This window comes from Octopus bimaculoides, chromosome 3 (assembly GCF_046866305.1).
Source record: "Octopus bimaculoides isolate indiv1 chromosome 3, ASM4686630v1, whole genome shotgun sequence".
NCBI classification, from domain to species: Eukaryota; Metazoa; Mollusca; class Cephalopoda; order Octopoda; family Octopodidae; genus Octopus; species Octopus bimaculoides.
In genome coordinates, this window is record NC_142930.1 from 32,626,833 (window position 1) to 32,647,125 (window position 20,293).

A 20,293-nucleotide genomic window follows, 5' to 3' on the forward strand; every position below is an offset into this window, starting at 1 on the left:
AATATTTTCACTGGAGTTGATCATAGAACAAACGTGATTGCCCAAGATATAAAACTGACAAGATTATAACATACATTGCACATTGTCATATTGATCTCAATACTTAGTTTCTGCTTAAAACTTATTTTATCACTTTTTATTGTCAAACTGCTAGGCTTTGAGACATGGATGGACAATTTTTTTCTGATGAGGTACAGTGCATTTGAGCACTGTTTACCATAAGCTCATTATTATTATTATTATCATCATTATTATTATTATTATTATTATTATTATTATTATTATTATTTTAAAACAGATTTGAGATTGGTGTAACATAAACACAGATATCAAGACAGAGAGACAGACCGACACATACACTCAAACACACACACACACACTCTCTCTCTCTCTGTCACACACATGCACACACAAACACCCACACACACGTTCTCTATTTCTCTTTCTCTCTCTTTCTCTCTCTTTCTCTTTCTCTCTCACACACACATACACTTGTTCTCTCATACACATACATACACACATATACACATGGTATGTCAATCTTGGAAAATTCTTGATTCTCAAGATTATCTCCCTTTCACATTTGGAGTTCATCTCAGTTGCCACCAAGTGGTTCTTCTACCCTCTCTGTAAGTAGGGATAATTTTTTAAAAATTGAAAATTTATCTTGTATGGATTTTGATATCCATATTTCAATTTGTTATCCCAAAAAGCATATACTACTTGCCACCCTGAGTTATTTCTCTTAATTCATGTGTATGTATGTATGTATGTCATTATTCAATTTATTTCAAGATTTCTTGCCAATTGAGAAAGAACCCATTTCTAACCTAGATCCAATTGACCTCATGGACTTTTTGGGATTGTAATTAATGGTCTGTTGAACTTGCTGGATAAATTCAAGTGTTCTGACGATTTCAGAGCATTTAGAATGCTTTTTATGCTTTGATACTGGTGATATGTTTCCATCTTCAGTCTCTAACTCCTTACAAACTTTGTAGACGAAAAATCTGGCAACTTTTAAAAACTGAGATATTTCTAAATCGCTATACTCAGCCTTTATAACCACAATAACAGCATGCCTCTTCATTTCTTGAGTAAGTTGAGGGTTTGCCATTATTATTTTCAGAAACAAAGATTATGCAGAGTTAGCAAAAAATGCAACAATGACCCAAAAAGGTATGTCCTCAAATACCTTACATACCCTGTATGTGTGTGTGTGTGTATACACACACACAATTTTTTATATAGATTATATATATAATTCTTTTTCGATGATGTCGACATATACATGTGTATATATATAAGTATATATATAAATGTAAGTTTTGGATGAAACAGGCTTGCTATGTATATTTAGATGCTTCACTTGTAACACATAACTTTTTATGTTCTACAAGACATTTGTTGATAACAGGTGAGTATAATCTATCCACACATTCCACATTTGATTTCTGGTATTTGTTTTAACCACTGCAGAGGAATGAATTGTTAACATAAATCAACTTTAATTTGATGATTTGTTGAATGTCATCTTTAATCTTTCTTCCATTACCACTTTTAGTTTAGCATGTCTATAATATCTCTTCTTTATTGAATTATTCACCTTCAGAATAATTCCATTCCAAAAATATGTTATTTTCTTTAGCTTGCTCCTTGTGAATGTTTCTAGAATTTATTTCTGCTGAAGTCATTGTCAGCAATATTCCAGTGATGGAGTAAACTACCGTATGATGGTCCATAAACTTTCTGGAAAAGAAAAAGAGGTAAGACTGCTACATAGGTAAAAGTGACGCCTTAGGCAGAAATAATTACAGAGGTATCAAATTGTTGATAGCTTACATTATCTAGGTGACCAAGTCAGCAGTGGAGGTGGATGCACTGAGAGCATCATCATCATCATCATTTAACGTCCGCTAGCATGGGTTGGACAATTTGACTGAGGACTGGTGAACCAGATGACTACACCAGGCTCCAATCTGATTTGGCAGAGTTTCTACAGCTGGATGCCCTTCCTAATGCCAACCACTCCGAGAGTGTAGTAGGTGCTTTTACGTGCCACCGGCATGAAGGCCAGTCAGGAGGTACTGGCAACGGCCACGTTCGAAATGGTGTATTTTACGTGCCACCTGCACAGGAGCCAGTCCAGCGGTACTGGCAATGAACTCGCTCGAATGTTTTTTCATGTGCCAGGAAGGCGATGTTGGTAATGGCCACACTCAAATGGTACTATTTAAGTGCCACCGGCACGAAAGCCAGACAGCTGGTGCTAGGCTGGGTAAAGTTAAAATAGCTTCTACTTCTGTTAGTAACAAAGGACCTCTCCTTCAGAATAAAGGCAACATACAGATGTTGCTTGTGTGTGAAGAGCCATGCTCCACAGCAGTGAAATGTAGGCTGTGACCGCAGAGGACATGCAAAGGCTTGAAAGTAATGAAGCTAGTATGCTTTGCTGGATGTGCAATATCAGTGTGCATGAGCAACAGAGTGTAAGTGTTTTTTGAGAAAAACTAGGCTTAAGAGGCATCAGGTGTGGAGTGCAAGAAAGACTAATGTGTTGGTATGGTCATGTGATGTATATAGATGAGAATAGCTGGGTAAAGGAGTATCAATTTCTAACTGTGGAGGGAAACTGTGGGAAAGGTAGACCCAGGAAAACATGGGATGAGGTGATGTAACATGATCTTTGAATGTTGGGCCTCACAGAGGCGCTGACTAGTGACCAAGATCTTTGGCGATATGCTGTGCTTGAGAAAACTCATCAAACTAAGTGAAATCATAATTGTGACTGTTGCTATTGTCATGTAAATGGCACCTATGAAATCGTAACCATGGCCATTGCCTGTAGCAGGATTTTTTAATGTTGGACCTGATGGAGGCAAGGGATGAGGTGGTGAAGCATGATCTTCGAATGTTGAACCTCATGGAGGCAATGACAAGTGACCAAGAGCTTGGCAATATGCTGTGCTTGGGAAGACTCATCAAGCCAAGTGAAACCATAGTCATGGTCATTGCCAGTGTCATGTAAATGGCACACGTAAAATCATAGTCATAGCCATTGCTGGTGTCATGTAAACAGCACCCTTGCCAGTGGCACATAAAAAGCACCCATTACACTCTTGGAGTGGGTGGCATTGGGAAGGGCATCCAGCTGTAGAAACCATGCCAAATCAGACTGAAACCTGATGCAGCTCTCTAGCTTACCAGTTCCAGTCAAGCCATCTAACTATGCCAGTATGGAAACAGATGTTAAATGATGATGATGATGATTTACATCTAAATTTTCTTTTATCAGTTTGATCTCCAATTGAAAGATTCAAGAGAATATAAATATTAAAAAGTATTTCATTACTAAAGATAAAATCAACAATCTGAAACGATCTTGTCATGGAAAACTGGCCAAGTTTTGAACACTAAATTCTTGATCCACTTCATTTCTACAAGTTTATGTTTGCTGTATTTTTCCCAGCTAAGAAACAAAAATAGATTTTGCTTTGTATTTTCAAACCTCTTTCAACCAATCAGAAGTGTCAGCTCCATTAAATTGAATAAATCAATGAAATCAATTAATCAAATAAAAGTTGACACATGTCACAAATGAATAAAAAATAAAGAAAACGAGGTGGGGAATGGTGTAAATAGACATTTAATTCAAGCATTGTTTATTTATCAAAAACATTGATATTGTAGAGAATGATATTCCCTCCATTGCAAATTAATATTGCAATTCCTGTTTGAAGCTATTTCAATTTGCTTATGCTACTAATGATTCAATTATTTGACTTTTCATGTTAAGTTAATTACCATTTATGAATGATCAACTATAATGATTTCAATGAGTGAGGACTAGTTTTACTGTAATGTTTATGCACTTCCTGGTGTTATTAGCCATCTATGTGAAGTAAATAGGTAATTAAAACACAATATTGAAACAATTTTTGAAAGTTAACTCACCATAAAGATAAATGACAGAATTAATGCTACAAGCAGTACAAGCAGAGCCATAAGAAATTTCTTGGCAAGACCAGGCCTCATCAGGACAAACCAGGTAAATAGTTGACATTTCTCATCGCTATATGGTGGATATCTTAAGCTGAAAACAAAACAAAAGGCAAAGTTGATTGAGACCATTGGTGACCATTTTGATTTCTGGTTGCTGAGAAGTAATCATGGCTAAAATAATAAGGCTTTGGTTACTTAGCTTTCACTCATATTGTACTAAATCCTGAGATACCTTAAAAAAACACAAAACTCACTTAGTTTGTCTATCAGGTAATGCAGTAGTGAAATGGCATGTAGTGCAAAAGTTTGGTTTTGAGTCTCCAAATTAATTAATAGTAATGAAAAACTGAGACAACTCTAAAAGATGTCTCTTACAGTATGAAGGACTTCCCAGTGACGGATAAAGAAGTAAGAAAGTTGGAGAGATCTTGTTCAAATTTGACTTAACTATATTTTTTGATCCACACTACATCAGAAATAATCCAGACAATACCATCTTGATTAGTCACAAGACCGCTCATAATATAGTAAGATATAATTGATTTAATTAAGCTGTAAGTATTACTGTTAAATCTGGGATGGACAACTCAAGGAAAATGGAAAACTGGACATCATCCTCATCATCATCATCAAGACTGGAGATCATCATCATCCTTTAACATCCATTTTCCATGCTGGCATGAGTTTGACCAGAGTGGGCAAGTTGGAAAGCTGCACCAGGTTCCTGCCTGGTTTGGCATGGTTTCTATAGCTGGATGCCCTTCCTATCACCAACCACTTTACAAAGTGTGCTGGGTGTTTTTAAAATGGCACCAGTACAAGCGTTTTTACATAGCACCAACATGAATGTTTTTATATGATACAAGCACAGGACTCTTGCAGGTCAATCCCCTTCACCAGGGGAAGAGCAGCCTTAACACTTCTGCAGTTTAGACAGTCTAATACAAAACAATAAAACAGTGAATTTTGGGTGTTGAAAGTTATCCAGCTATTCTCCATAGCAACTCCTCTCAGTATCATCATACTATGATATGTTTGTTTGTCTATATATTTTTTTGACAACCATTGGAGTGCAAAGTGCTCTACACAAATGCAGGTTCGTGAGATGGTTGTGATTTCTAAACAGTTTTAAGAAGGAACTGGAAAGAGAAGTATGTCAAACAAGTTATATGATGGTCTGCATGCTACATCTGATACTACTATCACACAGCTTTATTGCCTTAGGTAACTTCCAGGACAAGAGATTTAGTTCATGTAAGGGAGATAAATTTTGCAAGCATTTAAAAAAATTTAATGCGCTTCAATGAAACAATTTGATTTTTTCATACTGATAAAAAGAACAAATTCAACAGCCTGACACAAATTGAATGATAAATGCAATAGTACTGAAAGAGCAATATAATTAGTTATTTTTAGTGAGAAAGCAATAATGATTTGGGTATGTTGTGGATAATTATAAGCTAATAAATTACTAATCTATTAAAATGATACAAGTGTGCAGTGAGCCACTTCATGAAGTTGAAAGTAATAGCTAGACAAGTGGTAGATGCTATCAAAGGGATCAAAAACTTATATGTTATTGGTGCAAAATGCTATCTCTCAGAAAACTACATAGCTCTCAAAGACTCACTCCATTTAGCTGGATAGTACAATTTACTGCAATAAACAGTTAAACTAGTATATAATTTATGAGTATTGTATTATCTTGCAATGTTGAGTTCAAATCCTCTCAAATTGTTACAAAATCATTACATTTCATCTTCCCTTGTATCACAAACCTTATTACAACATATTTAGAAATCTTTCATTTTTGATCTTTTACTTGTTTCAGTCATTGAATTGCAGCCATGTTGGGGCACTGCCTTCAAGCATTTAGTGAAACAAATTAACTCCAGTACTTTTTTTCAAAGTCTGGTACTTATTCTATTAGTCTCTTTTTGCCAAGCCACTAAGTTACAGGGATGTAAACAAACTAACTCTGATTGTTAAGTGGTATGGGAGGGAGAAACACAACACAAAGACACACACACACATATAAATATACATGTGCGCCAGACTTCTTTCACTCATTGGTCAACCTGAGGCTATAGTAGAAGATACTTGTCCCAGGTGCCACACAGCATGATGGAACCTGGAACCATTTGGTTGGGAGCAAACTTCTTTATCACACAGCCACGCCTGAGGTTATTTACATGAAGAATTGTTTGAAAATCAACTATTGAGTAATGAAAAACACATTTAATCTCATTGAAAATAGAAAAGCATTAGCTCTATAAAGAATATTATTTTAATCATTTTGGCTAGTATGGGAGACAACTCCATATACAGTTCCTCTCAGACTTACTCAGCAAAGTATTAATTTCACTGTAATTGCTGCACGTGTAATAAGTGAATCAATAAGCAGAATTACAGTATTGTAACAAGTAAAATGAGCATTTTCATTCTTTTCATAAAAATAGAGCTGTCTTAGGCTTCACTGAGGAGATCAATTAGACTGAAGTATAATTAAATAATATTAATCACAAAGCTAATGGCTTTTTCTCACTGCATTTGTATTTTTAGTTAAATTTTTGATGCACTGCATTAAATGTTTATCCCTGCATAATTCTAGATCTTCAGGCAGCTCTTAGTAATTAACTGCAGTGTTTTCTTTTTTTCTTTTTTCTTTTTTTTTTTTGTTGATTATGTTAATTCTCTATTACTTGTGTCACAATACTGTAATCCTACCCAGTGTTTTTTTTTTATCACTACTTCATCAAGTATGGTGAAATCTATGCTTTACTGAAGAGATTTAATAAGACCAAAACACACTAAGAGTTGTCTCTTGTACATTAAAATATTAGACATTAAGCTAATGCTGTCTTTTCCTCACTGTTTAAGTATAATGAATTAGATTTTTTATGCTCAGTATTAAATATGTTCACCACAACATAATTATTTTCCTGTCATATATATATATATATATATATATATATATATATATATATATATATGTATGTATATATATATATATATATAAGTAGCATCTATTCTCTGAATTTAAGATTTGAGCTCTATGAAGCGAAATTTCAAAATGTGTACCAACCACACTGCTGCAAAGGACAATGAAAGATATATTTTAACTCAATTAGGCAGTGAAAATATTTGACAGAATACAATATAGGATCACTGACTGTTGACTGTTACCCTGAAACTGGAACTATTTAAAAGAACAATGTTTTGATACTTACGAGTTGACATTTTCCATGCCCATACTTTTCCACATGACTGCTTTCTTGTGACTAAATGTCTCAAAAGTGAACTTGCCATGGTAACTACCCATGCCACTTTGACCAACTCCACCAAAAGGTAATGTTGCCACTAATTGAAATAACAACAGCAATAAATTACTGAATAAATAATAAGAAAAAAACAAATATCAATCATAAAACCTTAGTTGTTAGGTCAGAGTGAGTTAGTGTCCTGGCCATGAACAACACTAGTAATGGAAGAGAATTATTGTCTCTTTACACAAAGATATTTAAAGCGAAGTTAGTCAGTTCTAATGTTGGAAAAGGAACTTCCAAATCTTCAGTTTAAAAAAGCAAACCCTAAGTTCATTGAAATTTCCCGACGAACATTCAACAATGTTTTTGTATTTGGAATGTTACCAGGCTTAAGGATCACATTATACTTACATCCTCCATGGACAATGACATCATTGATGCATACTCCACCACTTGTGGTTTGGGAAAGAAATTTGTTTACTGTTTCTTTGTTGTTTGAGAAAACATACAGAGACAATGGTTTCTCCCTAGAAAAAAGAAGAAATTAAATAAGGCAATATGTCTTTCTTCATGTTGGGAAATATATTTATAACCCTTAGACCTTTATAATCAGAAATATCTGTCATTGGGTACTCAGCTGTATTGATTTCAGAAGAGATTAGAAAATGACAGTTGAGAATTGTGGCACGGTGGGTCATATGCAGGAAGATGTTAAGCAAATGGAAGGGAGTAACCAAGGGCTCTGAACAGAAGAGGAAGTGATGGCAGGTGAGAAAGTGGAAGATCTGAGTAACCTCTTTTGGGCTCAGAGGGATTGGCTAGAATCGATATGTGTTTGGAGTCTCTGGGTATTCTAGCTAATGGCCAGTGGTTGGGTCAGTGACAGTCTCTAAGTCACATAGCAAGCTCAAGTCAGTGAGTGAAGAGTTCCTTTTGAAATTGTTTCCAGAAGTTAAGGTAAGAGAAAGGAATATTAGTAGTGCAGATAAAAGAAAGACAGAGATGAAAAGTGAAATAAGTTGCAAACTTGGTTTCCAGAGACTACGTTTTATTGAAAAATATTCACCATACATTTTTATCTCAAATTTCTCAGTGATAAATAGGTCAATCGCTTGACCATTCATGATCTGAAGTGCCTTTCATTAGGCAATTAAATCTATTGACTTTCTTCTCAGAAAATTTGTTGATTAAATGCTGCACTGATTCTCTGTTCAAGATACTTAACTAGCAATAACTCTGTTGACCTATTTGACAATTCTGTTAGAAGAAACAGGTCATCTCTTTTACTGACAAGTGTTTCATTAATTTGAAGTACTAAAAAAAAATCAGTCATGTATATTTCATTGCATTACTATACTAAGACAACATTTTCAGTTCATAATGTAGAAGTAAATTGGGATGTTTCATACATTCTACAAATATATTAGTTCTGTAACTTAACATAATTAATTTTAATATCTTAAGTGGTATCCAAATAAATTAATGGATGAACGAACATAACTTTTATACCATAACAGCTTAGTTTCAGTGACACTAAGACTAAAATATTATGATGAAACAATCAATAAATAATTAATTAAGAAAGTTTAATTATATTATTGATTCTGAAAAACCCCTGAGTAAATTGTCACTAAATACAAACATTAAAAGGACCTTTTGAAAACATTTCCAAAGAGTATATTAATACTTACCCATGCTTTATATACTGAATTGCTTCATCTTCATTTTCAACAGTCATTATTGGGAGAATTGGACCAAATATCTAAAACAAAGAAAAGACTTGTTGATAATAATATTAAAACAGTGAGGAAGTTGAACAACACAAGCATGTATCATCATTGTTGGTGTCATGAAAGAAGTACCCAGTACATTCAGTAAAGTGATAGGATATAAGGACTCTTTAGACTTGTCAAGGACATGACACCTCTCTAGTGTTGGTGACACATAAAAAAGCAACTGGTACACTCTCTTAAGTGGTTGGTATTAAGAAAGGCATCCAATGATGGAAAACAAGCCAAAATGAAATGCAAACAACATGAAGTCTCTTTGATCTTTTTAGGTGAGCAAACCTGTCCACCCCATGCCAGAATGGATAGCAAACAAAAAACAATATGACAATAATCTCTCTCTCTCTCTCTTTCTCTCTCTGTATATATACATATATAATGTGTGTGTGTGTGTGTGTGTGTGTGTGTGTGTGCAATGGAAATGGGATGGTGAACATTCAACACTGAAAAGAAAAATCAAACAGCATTTCAACTCTGTTTGAGTATATGTATATATATGTGTGCATGTACAAGGGAAGTATGTGAATGTTTGTATCTGTGCCTTATTTACATCATCATCATCATCATCATCGTTTAACGTCCGCTTTCCATGCTAGCATGGGTTGGACGATTTGACTGAGGACTGGTGAAACCGGATGGCAACACCAGGCTCCAGTCTGATTTGGCAGAGTTTCTACAGCTGGATGCCCTTCCTAACGCCAACCACTCAGAGAGTGTAGTGGGTGCTTTTACGTGTCACCCGCACGAAAACGGCCACGCTCGAAATGGTGTCTTTTATGTGCCACCCGCACAAGCCAGTCCAGGGGCACTGGCAACGATCTCGCTCGAAAATCCTACAGGAGCCAGTCAGGCGGTACTGGCAACGGCCACGCTCAAAATGGTGCATCTCATGTGCCACCCGCACAAGAACCAGTCCAGGGGCACTGGCAACGATCTTACTTGGCTTGCCGGGTCTTCTCACGCACAGCCCATTTCCAAAGGTCTCGGTCCGTAGTCATCGCCTCGGTGAGGCCCAATGTACGAAGGTCTTGCCTCACCACCTCAGCCCAGGTCTTCCTGGGCCTACCTCTTCCACGGGTTCCCTCAACTGTTAGGGCGTGGCACTTTTTCACGCAGCTATCCTCCTCCATTCTCACCACATGTCCATACCAGCGCAATCGTCTCTCTTGCACGCCACAACTGATGCTTCTAATGTTCAGCTTTTCTCTCAAGATACTTACACTCTGACGGGTATTCACATTGACATTACACATCCAACGGAGCATACTGGCTTCATTCCTTGCGAGCTTACGTATGTCCTCAGCAGTTACAGCCCATGTTTCACTGCCATGTAGCATGGTTGTTCGTACGCATGCGTCATACAGTCTGCCTTTTACTCTGAGTGAGAGTCCCTTTGTCGCCAGCAGGGGTAAGAGCTCTCTAAACTTTGCCCAGGCTATTCTTATTCTAGCAGCTACACTTTCAGCGCACCCACCCCCACTACTAACTTGGTCGCCCAGATAGCGGAAGCTATCGACTACCTCTAGTTTTTCACCCTGGAATGAGATAGAAGTTGTTTCCTGTTTGTTTGCAGTCTTTATTGCACCTGAACATCTGCCACAAACAAAAACTAACTTGCTAGTTAACCTGCCTTTGATGTTGCTGCACCTCTTATGTGTCCATAGCTTGCACCGGGTACATCTTATAGAGTTACTACCTACTCCTTTTCTACATACTGAGCAAGGCCATCTACCTGAAGGGGTTTGTGTTTTATCTACCTTCCTACTTATTAGGATTTTGGTTTTAGCTAGGTTGACTCTAAGGCCCTTCAATTCTAGACCTTGCTTCCACACCTGAAACTTCTCCTCTAGTTCTGATAGTGACTCCGCAATTAGGGCAAGGTCATCAGCATAGAGGAGCTCCCAGGGGCAACCTGTCTTGAACTCCTCTGTGATTGCCTGGAGGACTATGGTAAATAATAGGGGGCTGAGGACGGAACCTTGGTGGACCCCTACCTCTACCCGGAATTCATTGCTGTACTCATTTCCAACCCTCACCTTACTGGCAGCATCTCTGTACATGGCTCGCACAGCTCTCACTAACCATTCTTCTATCCCAAGTTTCCTCATTGACCACCAGATAAGGGATCGGGGGACCCTGTCAAAGGCTTTCTCCATGTCAACGAAAGCCAGGTACAGAGGTTTATCCTTAGCTAGGTATTTCTCCTGCAACTGTCTCACTAGAAATAAGGCATCAGTAGTGCTTTTACCTGGCACGAACCCAAACTGCATCTCATCTAAATTGATTCGCTCCCTAATTAGTTGGGCTATGACCCTCTCTGTAACTTTCATAACCTGATCTAACAGCTTGATGCCTCTGTAATTATTTGTATCTAAAGCGTCCCCTTTACCTTTGTAGCAGTTGACTATGATGCTGCTACACCAGTCATAGGGTATGACTCCTTCGTGTATCACCTGGTTCGTAATACGGGTGACTAGGCTATAGCCAACACTGCCGGATATTTTGAGCATCTCTGCAGTGATTCCTGATGGGCCGGGGGCTTTCCCGGTCTTCATACTCTTAATTGCTTTATCTACCCTGGTACTATCAACTCGGATAGCTGGTCCCTCTATTGGGTCGACATAAGGCAGGCTCTCTTTCTCCCATTCATTCTCTTTATTAAGCAATCTATCGTAGTGGCATCTCCAGACCTCTTTCTTTGCATCCTCATTTAATGCAAGCGTACCATCATCCATGCGAACACATTTCTCTCCTACAACATCACTATTCTCTCTCCTACACTGTCTTGCAACACGAAATACCTCGAGTCTTTGGTCCTCACGGCACAGAACATTGGCAAATCTTTCCTTATCTGCTTCCCCTCTGGCTAAATAAACCTGTCGCCTAGCCTCCCTTCTGGCAGATTGGTACAATTCCCTGCTACCACCGTTCTTCCAGTCCTTCCAAGCCTGTTTCTTTTGTCTAATAGCCCTGTCTACCTCCTTGTTCCACCACCACGTTACTCTGGGTTGGGAGGGGACCTTACACCACCCACAAATCTGGTCGGTGGCTTTCAACAGGTTGTCCCGCAGAAATCTCCAATTGTCTTCCACGTTGTATGATGCTATATCCCCTTCTATTTCGTTAAATGCTTCAAGTAACTTGTCTCTAAGTCTCTGTCCGTTTGCAGGGTCTTTAAGCTTCCACACCCTTCTTCTCCAAGCCTGTCTAATTCTGGGCACCCATTTTGCCTTGATCCCAAAGTCGCTAACTACTAATCTATGTTGTGGGGTACATTCTTCGCCAGGGTAGGTTTTGGCATTTATAAGCCGCCCTCTTTCCCTATTTCTGGCGAGGATGTAGTCGATTTGGCTAGAGTGTCTGCCGGAGCGGTAGGTGACTAGGTGACTGGCAGGTTTCCTGAAGTTGGTATTGCAGACCATAAGATTGGTTGCATCACAGAACTCCAGCAGTCTGGTTCCCTCCTCGTCGCGGGAACCGAAGCCATAGCCTCCATGTATGCCATGGAAGCCCCCAGCACGACGTCCGACATGACCGTTGAAGTCTCCAGCCACAAAAAGAAGGTCCCTGTCACTCGTCGACGAGGTAGTTTGCAAGAGGGTGTCATAGAATTGGTCTTTCAGACCATCTGGTAGCCCAGGTTGAGGTGCATAGGCTGAGATGACAGTAGCTAATCTATGATGAAGCACTAGTCTGATCTTAAGTACTCTGTCACTTACTCTAACGACCTCGATTACCTTATCCACCCATTTCTCCACTAGAAGTATTCCTACGCCCCCGACCCCGTCAGTGTTCCCTGCCCAGAAAATCTTGTACCTGTGTTCTTTGCCTGTGAGGAACCTTGCAGAACCTCCTCTCCATCTTACTTCCTGGATGCAGCACATATCTACGCATCTCCGTTCAAGCATCTCAACAATTTCACCAGATCTACCTTTCAGCGTGCTGACGTTGAGAGTGCCAATCCTAACAGTATGGGTGTTGGGGGTGTGGGCCTGTAGCCTGGGAAGGGGAAAAGCAGTGTCGTGTACCTGAAAAGAAAACTTGCAATTGGAAGAATTCATAAGCAAAACAGTACCTACAACCTGCAAACATTTCTCAAACTTAATGCGCTACCCAAAGGTAGGGGAGAGGATGGCCAAGGCCACTAGATGGGTTCCGGGAGACAGCCGAGGTTGACAGGATGACAGAGGAATGAACTTCCGGTGGAGGGGGTGGGATGACAGAGGAATGAACTTCCGGTGGAGGGGGTGGGATGACAGAGGAATGAACTTCCGGTGGAGGGGGTGGGATGACAGAGGAATGAACTTCCGGTGGAGGGGGTGGGATGACAGAGGAATGAACTTCCGGTGGAGGGGGTGGGAGGTCGGGTTACCGCCAGCGAGTAGATAGGGCTCTTAATTGTAGATTTTAAATATTTGAGAGACAACAATGCATAAATCGTAATTTTTAAAAGAGCAATGAATTCTGGGTGATTAGAATATAACGTAGCATGAATTTAGGAAGCTTAGAAAATGAATAAGCATGAATTTAAGACAACAACTGAATTCAATTGAATTTCATGGAGAGAAACAAGATAAATAATAGGGGGCAACTAAAGCGCGAAGGTATTATGAGATGTTTGAGGCCGTAAATAAATAAAAAATCTCTATCTTATCTGCATCTTGGAGATTTCGTCGTAGTATGTCAGCGAGATAATTTAGAATGGGTTTCTCATTTATATATAGCCAGAACCTGAAGACCTTAAGGAAAAACTACGAAAGAGAGAGAGAGGATGGAGGGCGCCAGCGAGTAGATAGGGCTCTTAATTGTAGATTTTAAATATTTGAGAGACAACAATGCATAAATCGTAATTTTTAAAAGAGCAATGAATTCTGGGTGATTAGAATATAACGTAGCATGAATTTAGGAAACTTAGAAAATGAATAAGCATGAATTTAAGACAACAACTGAATTCAATTGAATTTCATGGAGAGAAACAAGATAAATAATAGGGGGCAACTAAAGCGCGAAGGTATTATGAGATGTTTGAGGCCGTAAATAAATAAAAAATCTCTATCTTATCTGCATCTTGGAGATTTCGTCGTAGTATGTCAGCGAGATAATTTAGAATGGGTTTCTCATTTATATATAGCCAGAACCTGAAGACCTTAAGGAAAAACTACGAAAGAGAGAGAGAGGATGGAGGGGTAGACAGAGGCATGGCGGGAGAAAAGATCATCATCATCATCATCATATATATATAGAAAGAGAGAGAGAGAGAGAGAGAGGGGGGGGACCAGTCAAGCAGCACATCACGCTGTAATTCTTGGGCTGAGAAATCAACACTTAAAAGCCATAATTTTAAGGAGCGATAAGAATTTTTGAATAAAGGAAAATGGGTAGTGGTGGGTAGGTACCGCCAGCGAGTAGATAGGGCTCTTAATTGTAGATTTTAAATATTTGAGAGACAACAATGCATAAATCGTAATTTTTAAAAGAGCAATGAATTCTGGGTGATTAGAATATAACGTAGCATGAATTTAGGAAGCTTAGAAAATGAATAAGCATGAATTTAAGACAACAACTGAATTCAATTGAATTTCATGGAGAGAAACAAGATAAATAATAGGGGGCAACTAAAGCGCGAAGGTATTATGAGATGTTTGAGGCCGTAAATAAATAAAAAATCTCTATCTTATCTGCATCTTGGAGATTTCGTCGTAGTATGTCAGCGAGATAATTTAGAATGGGTTTCTCATTTATATATAGCCAGAACCTGAAGACCTTAAGGAAAAACTACGAAAGAGAGAGAGAGGATGGAGGGGTAGACAGAGGCATGGCGGGAGAAAAGATCATCATCATCATCATCATATATATATAGAAAGAGAGAGAGAGAGAGAGAGAGGGGGGACCAGTCAAGCAGCACATCACGCTGTAATTCTTGGGCTGAGAAATCAACACTTAAAAGCCATAATTTTAAGGAGCGATAAGAATTTTTGAATAAAGGAAAATGGGTAGTGGTGGGTAGGTACCGCCAGCGAGTAGATAGGGCTCTTAATTGTAGATTTTAAATATTTGAGAGACAACAATGCATAAATCGTAATTTTTAAAATAGCAATGAATTCTGGGTGATTAGAATATAACGTAGCATGAATTTAGGAAGCTTAGAAAATGAATAAGCATGAATTTAAGACAACAACTGAATTCAATTGAATTTCATGGAGAGAAACAAGATAAATAATAGGGGGCAACTAAAGCGCGAAGGTATTATGAGATGTTTGAGGCCGTAAATAAATAAAAAATCTCTATCTTATCTGCATCTTGGAGATTTCGTCGTAGTATGTCAGCGAGATAATTTAGAATGGGTTTCTCATTTATATATAGCCAGAACCTGAAGACCTTAAGGAAAAACTACGAAAGAGAGAGAGAGGATGGAGGGGTAGACAGAGGCATGGCGAGAGAAAAGATCATCATCATCATCATCATATATATATAGAAAGAGAGAGAGAGAGAGAGAGAGAGAGAGGGGGGACCAGTCAAGCAGCACATCACGCTGTAATTCTTGGGCTGAGAAATCAACACTTAAAAGCCATAATTTTAAGGAGCGATAAGAATTTTTGAATAAAGGAAAATGGGTAGTGGTGGGTAGGTACCGCCAGCGAGTAGATAGGGCTCTTAATTGTAGATTTTAAATATTTGAGAGACAACAATGCATAAATCGTAATTTTTAAAAGAGCAATGAATTCTGGGTGATTAGAATATAACGTAGCATGAATTTAGGAAGCTTAGAAAATGAATAAGCATGAATTTAAGACAACAACTGAATTCAATTGAATTTCATGGAGAGAAACAAGATAAATAATAGGGGGCAACTAAAGCGCGAAGGTATTATGAGATGTTTGAGGCCGTAAATAAATAAAAAATCTCTATCTTATCTGCATCTTGGAGATTTCGTCGTAGTATGTCAGCTAGAGCCATCATTTTTGACAGCACAGGGTCAGCTAGTACTGTTGTAACTGATAAAATCATCAATGTTTGATTAAAATATCATGCAATAGTGACATTCATGATTATTTTATGTGTGATGCATGTGTGTTGATTTTCAGTTTGCATTTTGCTATTATTAAAACTTCCATAGTTATTATTCCTATTTCTGTAGAACTCTGTATAAAACTGTTGCACTGTCAATGTATGCTTTTCTAATTATATTTTGTGTACTGCATGATGATAAGCTATGAAGGCTTCTAGTGAATACATGATCAGCTAGCAAAGAGAGTCACACTTCTGTGCCTCTTGTAACAGTTTGAGTACAACTGATTACAATTTTCATGTTTAAATTTGAATTTGTATACTAAATGGGTTCTCTGAAACAGGTTCTTTGGTTTGTTAGGTTGGGGTTTCATATTAATGAAAAGGTTTACCGTTCTGGTGGTTTTGTAATATATTCTTAACTGAGTTTGTGATTAGCTGTGGTACATATGTTTTGTTTTATGAGCTTTTTAATAATTAATTATATTATTAGGACAAAAGGATGAAGATCCTTCCCTAGTCATATAGATTCATAAGGGCCGGTTTCCTGGTTTCCATGGCATATATATTCCCCATCTGGATGGGATGCTGGTTCATCACAGGATTACTCACTTTTGCCAGTTGAGTGGACTGGAGCAATATGAAATGAAGTGTTTTACTCAAGAACTCAGTGTATCACCCAGTCCAGGAATTGAAACCACAATTTTACAATCATGAGTCTAACAGCCTAATCACTAAGCCACTTGCCTCCACACAAAAAATATCTTCTTGGTAAAATCAGATGTAAATTCACCCAGTTGTATGAAAGCTGTAATAAAATTAAGCAAAACTGATCAGGAATAAATAAAAACAGTAAAATCAAGTTATCTCTCAAGAATTATACCTGGTGCACAATCATTTGTTTTTATACTGCAATGATGAAGCATACATATGTATTTTGTACTTTTTAGATTGGGTGAACTTGAAAGATTGCTGCAGGATCAGTCTAGTGTGTTGTTAATGTTCCATGAAATGTGTTGTTGCAATGATTGTATAGGCTAGAGAATGCAGCAATCATTAACAGTGATTCTAATATATCTCAGGGATACATTTAACATTCTTATCACCATCATCATTTAACATCCAGCTTCCATGCTGGTAAGGAGTGGACATGCTTCTGTGTCTACTTCAGCATAGTTTCTAAGGCTGAAAACCTTTCCCAATGCCAAACATTTTACAGAGAGTAAGTGGTCGATATGTGAGTACATGTGAGAGTATAGCCTGTGATAGTATAGAGAGTGTTGTTACTTCATAGTAAAGGTGAATGTTTAATACTAACCTCTTCTTGCATTAGAGGATCATCTGGAGTGATATCAGTCAGAATCGTTGGAGTTATCAGTAGACTTTCTTCACAAAATTCCCCACCAAATGCAGGTTTTCGGTTTTCCAGAAGTTCCTTCAAATGTCTAGAATGGAATAATTGTTTTGAATCCAAAAATGACGATGTGTAATGTAGAGTTTATTGCTTCTTTACTTAATCTTGAATATTTTGAGTTTTTGGTTTATTCACTTATGTAAATTAGATTACACTTAAATTAACAACATTGCTGTGAGAGATATCTCCCAACTTCTACAGATGTCATTTTTTTATGACATAGTAATTTCAGAAAAAGTGAAGAAAAAAGGGGAAATAGAAACTGAGGGTAGAGGGGGAGAGAGAGAGAAGGGGAGAAAAGAGGAGAGGAAGTGGGTGAGAGACATATGGAAAAAGACAGACAGCCAATCCCACCTATTTTTTCCAGTTCTGTAATGTTAATAAAATTATTATATGATTATAAAAAGCAGAAAGTAAGAATTTTAGATGACAACAAAGGAGAAAAAATAAGAAGGGGGAGAAAAGAAAAGAAAATAATAACAACAAAATATAATATTGGCTTCATAATTACTGGAAATGCTTTTTATGAATGATGCGTCCATAGTCCTTCGTTTCATGGATTGAATCACTATAAAACATTTCAAAAGCTTCAATCAACTTTTCAACAAATGGTCCCTGCAAGGAAGAATACCACAGTCAATTCCTGTTTTTAGGAGGAGGAGGAGGATAGTGAGCTGGCAGAATTGCTAGCAAGCCAGATCAAATGCTTAGTGACAGTTTTTCTGACTCTTTATGTGAGTTCAAATCTCATTGAGGGTAACTTTGCCTTTCATCTTTTTGAAGTCAATAAAATAAAGTACCAGTGAAGTACTGAGGTCAGTGTAATTGATTCTCTCCTCAGCATTTCTGGCCTTGTGCCAAAATTAGAAAGAAGAACTATTATCTTTATCAATTAATTTTAATATAGTAAAAATAACAGAACATTGCAATTCATTGCAGGCAGTGTATGTAAATGGGCAAGAATACATACATATATAGACACATGCACACAGACATATGTGTATGCACATGCACACACACACACACACACACACACACACACACACACACACAAACACATATATACACCATTCTCTCATAATAATAAATTTGTTCCATCCATCAAAAGTGCTCTCTTTCACCTTACGAGCTACAAAGTAGATCCAACAGTTCTGGTGCCACATAAAGCATCCAATTCATTCTGTAAATAGTTGATAAATCAATTTGGGGACAAAACAAGAATATATATACAAATGTCAACCAATGGGGAAGTCTCTATAAGCTCATTAAAGTTGTTAGAAAAAGGAGTTAAATCTTTCAAATCCCTACAATAATATAAAAAAGGAAAGAGACAATTGTTAAGATAGTTCTAGATAAAGTATGCCAGAAACAAAGACAAGATGGTCATATCTGGAATACATTTAATCATGAGTTTTATGTTTTAGGATTGGCATGAAATGAACAACAGCAATGACAAATAATATTTTGGAAAGTATTCCTTAAATTCCACGTGGTGTTATGTTAGAATGCTAATACAAATAATTGTACCTGTAGTTCCTTTGAACACATCACATAGTCTGGTGCAATACATATCTGGCCACAGTTAACAGTCTTCCCCCAAAGAATACGATTTGCTACATTCTGTAGGTTACAATCATCATCAATATAAGCTGGGCTGAAAAATAGAAAAATGACTAGCATGAAGTATTGGAGTAGAACATCATAGTTAATAATGATCAGGAGGGAAAAAAATACTTGTAATAAGTAACTGGATAAAAAGAATACAAGCAGCAAGGGTTTTCCGTAATTTAGATAATGATGGTAAGTGGCGAGAGTGGAAGGGAGTAATATAGAGTATAAGGTCTTGAAGATGATAAGAGCCAGGACAATAAAATAATCTGTAATAAATGTTTGGCAGAGAGAAATCGTCATCATCATCATCATCATCATCATCATCATTGTTTAATGCCCGTTTTCCATGCTGGCATAGGTTGGACAGTTTGACTGAGGTCTGGAAAGCCAGCAGTTGCACCAGGCTCCAATCTCATCTGGCAATGTTTACTACAGCTGGATGCTCTTCCTCACACCAACCACTCTGAGAATGTAGTGGGTGCTTTTTACGTGCCACTGGCACAGGAGCTGTCAGGCAGCCCTGGCAGCAATCACATTCAGATAGTGCTTTTTACATGCCACCAGCACAGGAGCAAGTCAGGGGGCACTGGCATCAACCGCAGTTGGATGGTGCTTTTTATGTGCCACCGACATGGGAGACAGTTAGGTAATAAAGGTATGGAGAAGAAATACAGGTAATAAGGGTCTGGAGAAGAAATACAGGTAATAAGGGTCTGGAGAAGAAATACAAGTAATAAAGGTCTGGAGAAGGTAAGATTATTTTGGTCAGTTGCTTGATACAACAGTCACCCACCTCTTATTTGCAATGCTTTGAACTTTTGCACATAAACTTTTGCTTTTATCCCATGAGATTTCAGTGTAGTCAAAACTATTTAGTACAAGTGAATACAATGACCCAGTATTTGGCAATGATATGGTGCTGATAACGGGTTCTGTTTTTGTTACTAAGCCAGTTTGGAAAGAGAGGACTATAGTTGATTGACTCAACCTCAGTATATTACTGATACTAATTAATCACCATGGGATAAAAAGCAAAGTTGACTGTGATGAGATTTGAATACAGAACATCAAGAGAAGGAACTAGAAACTGTAAAACTTTTATTTCGAAACTCTACTGCTTTTGCTTAGAAAAGGAAAATTGATAGATTTACTCACAAAACACAAGGTAGTTTGTGTTAAACAAAATGAGTGAAGAAGGATGCATA

General features: G+C 37.6%; 1 protein-coding gene across 4 annotated transcripts in view; it reads right to left on the reverse strand.

The window, feature by feature from the left end:
• Window positions 1-452: 452 nt before the first annotated feature.
• LOC106872010 (aldehyde dehydrogenase, dimeric NADP-preferring) overlaps window positions 453-20,293 on the reverse strand; it is a 57,633-nt gene continuing 37,792 nt past the window's right edge. For all 4 annotated transcript variants that reach the window (XM_089348775.1, XM_014918823.3, XM_052966561.2 and 1 more), the window contains 8 exons: window positions 19,005-19,131; window positions 17,989-18,092; window positions 17,382-17,508; window positions 8,960-9,030; window positions 7,680-7,795; window positions 7,233-7,362; window positions 3,955-4,093; window positions 453-1,749 (listed from right to left, as the gene is read on the reverse strand). In XM_089348775.1, coding sequence (XP_089204901.1) covers window positions 1,669-1,749; window positions 3,955-4,093; window positions 7,233-7,362; window positions 7,680-7,795; window positions 8,960-9,030; window positions 17,382-17,508; window positions 17,989-18,092; window positions 19,005-19,131 — 895 coding nt within the window. In that variant the 3' untranslated portion in view covers window positions 453-1,668. The remainder of the gene's footprint in view (window positions 1,750-3,954; window positions 4,094-7,232; window positions 7,363-7,679; window positions 7,796-8,959; window positions 9,031-17,381; window positions 17,509-17,988; window positions 18,093-19,004; window positions 19,132-20,293) is intronic.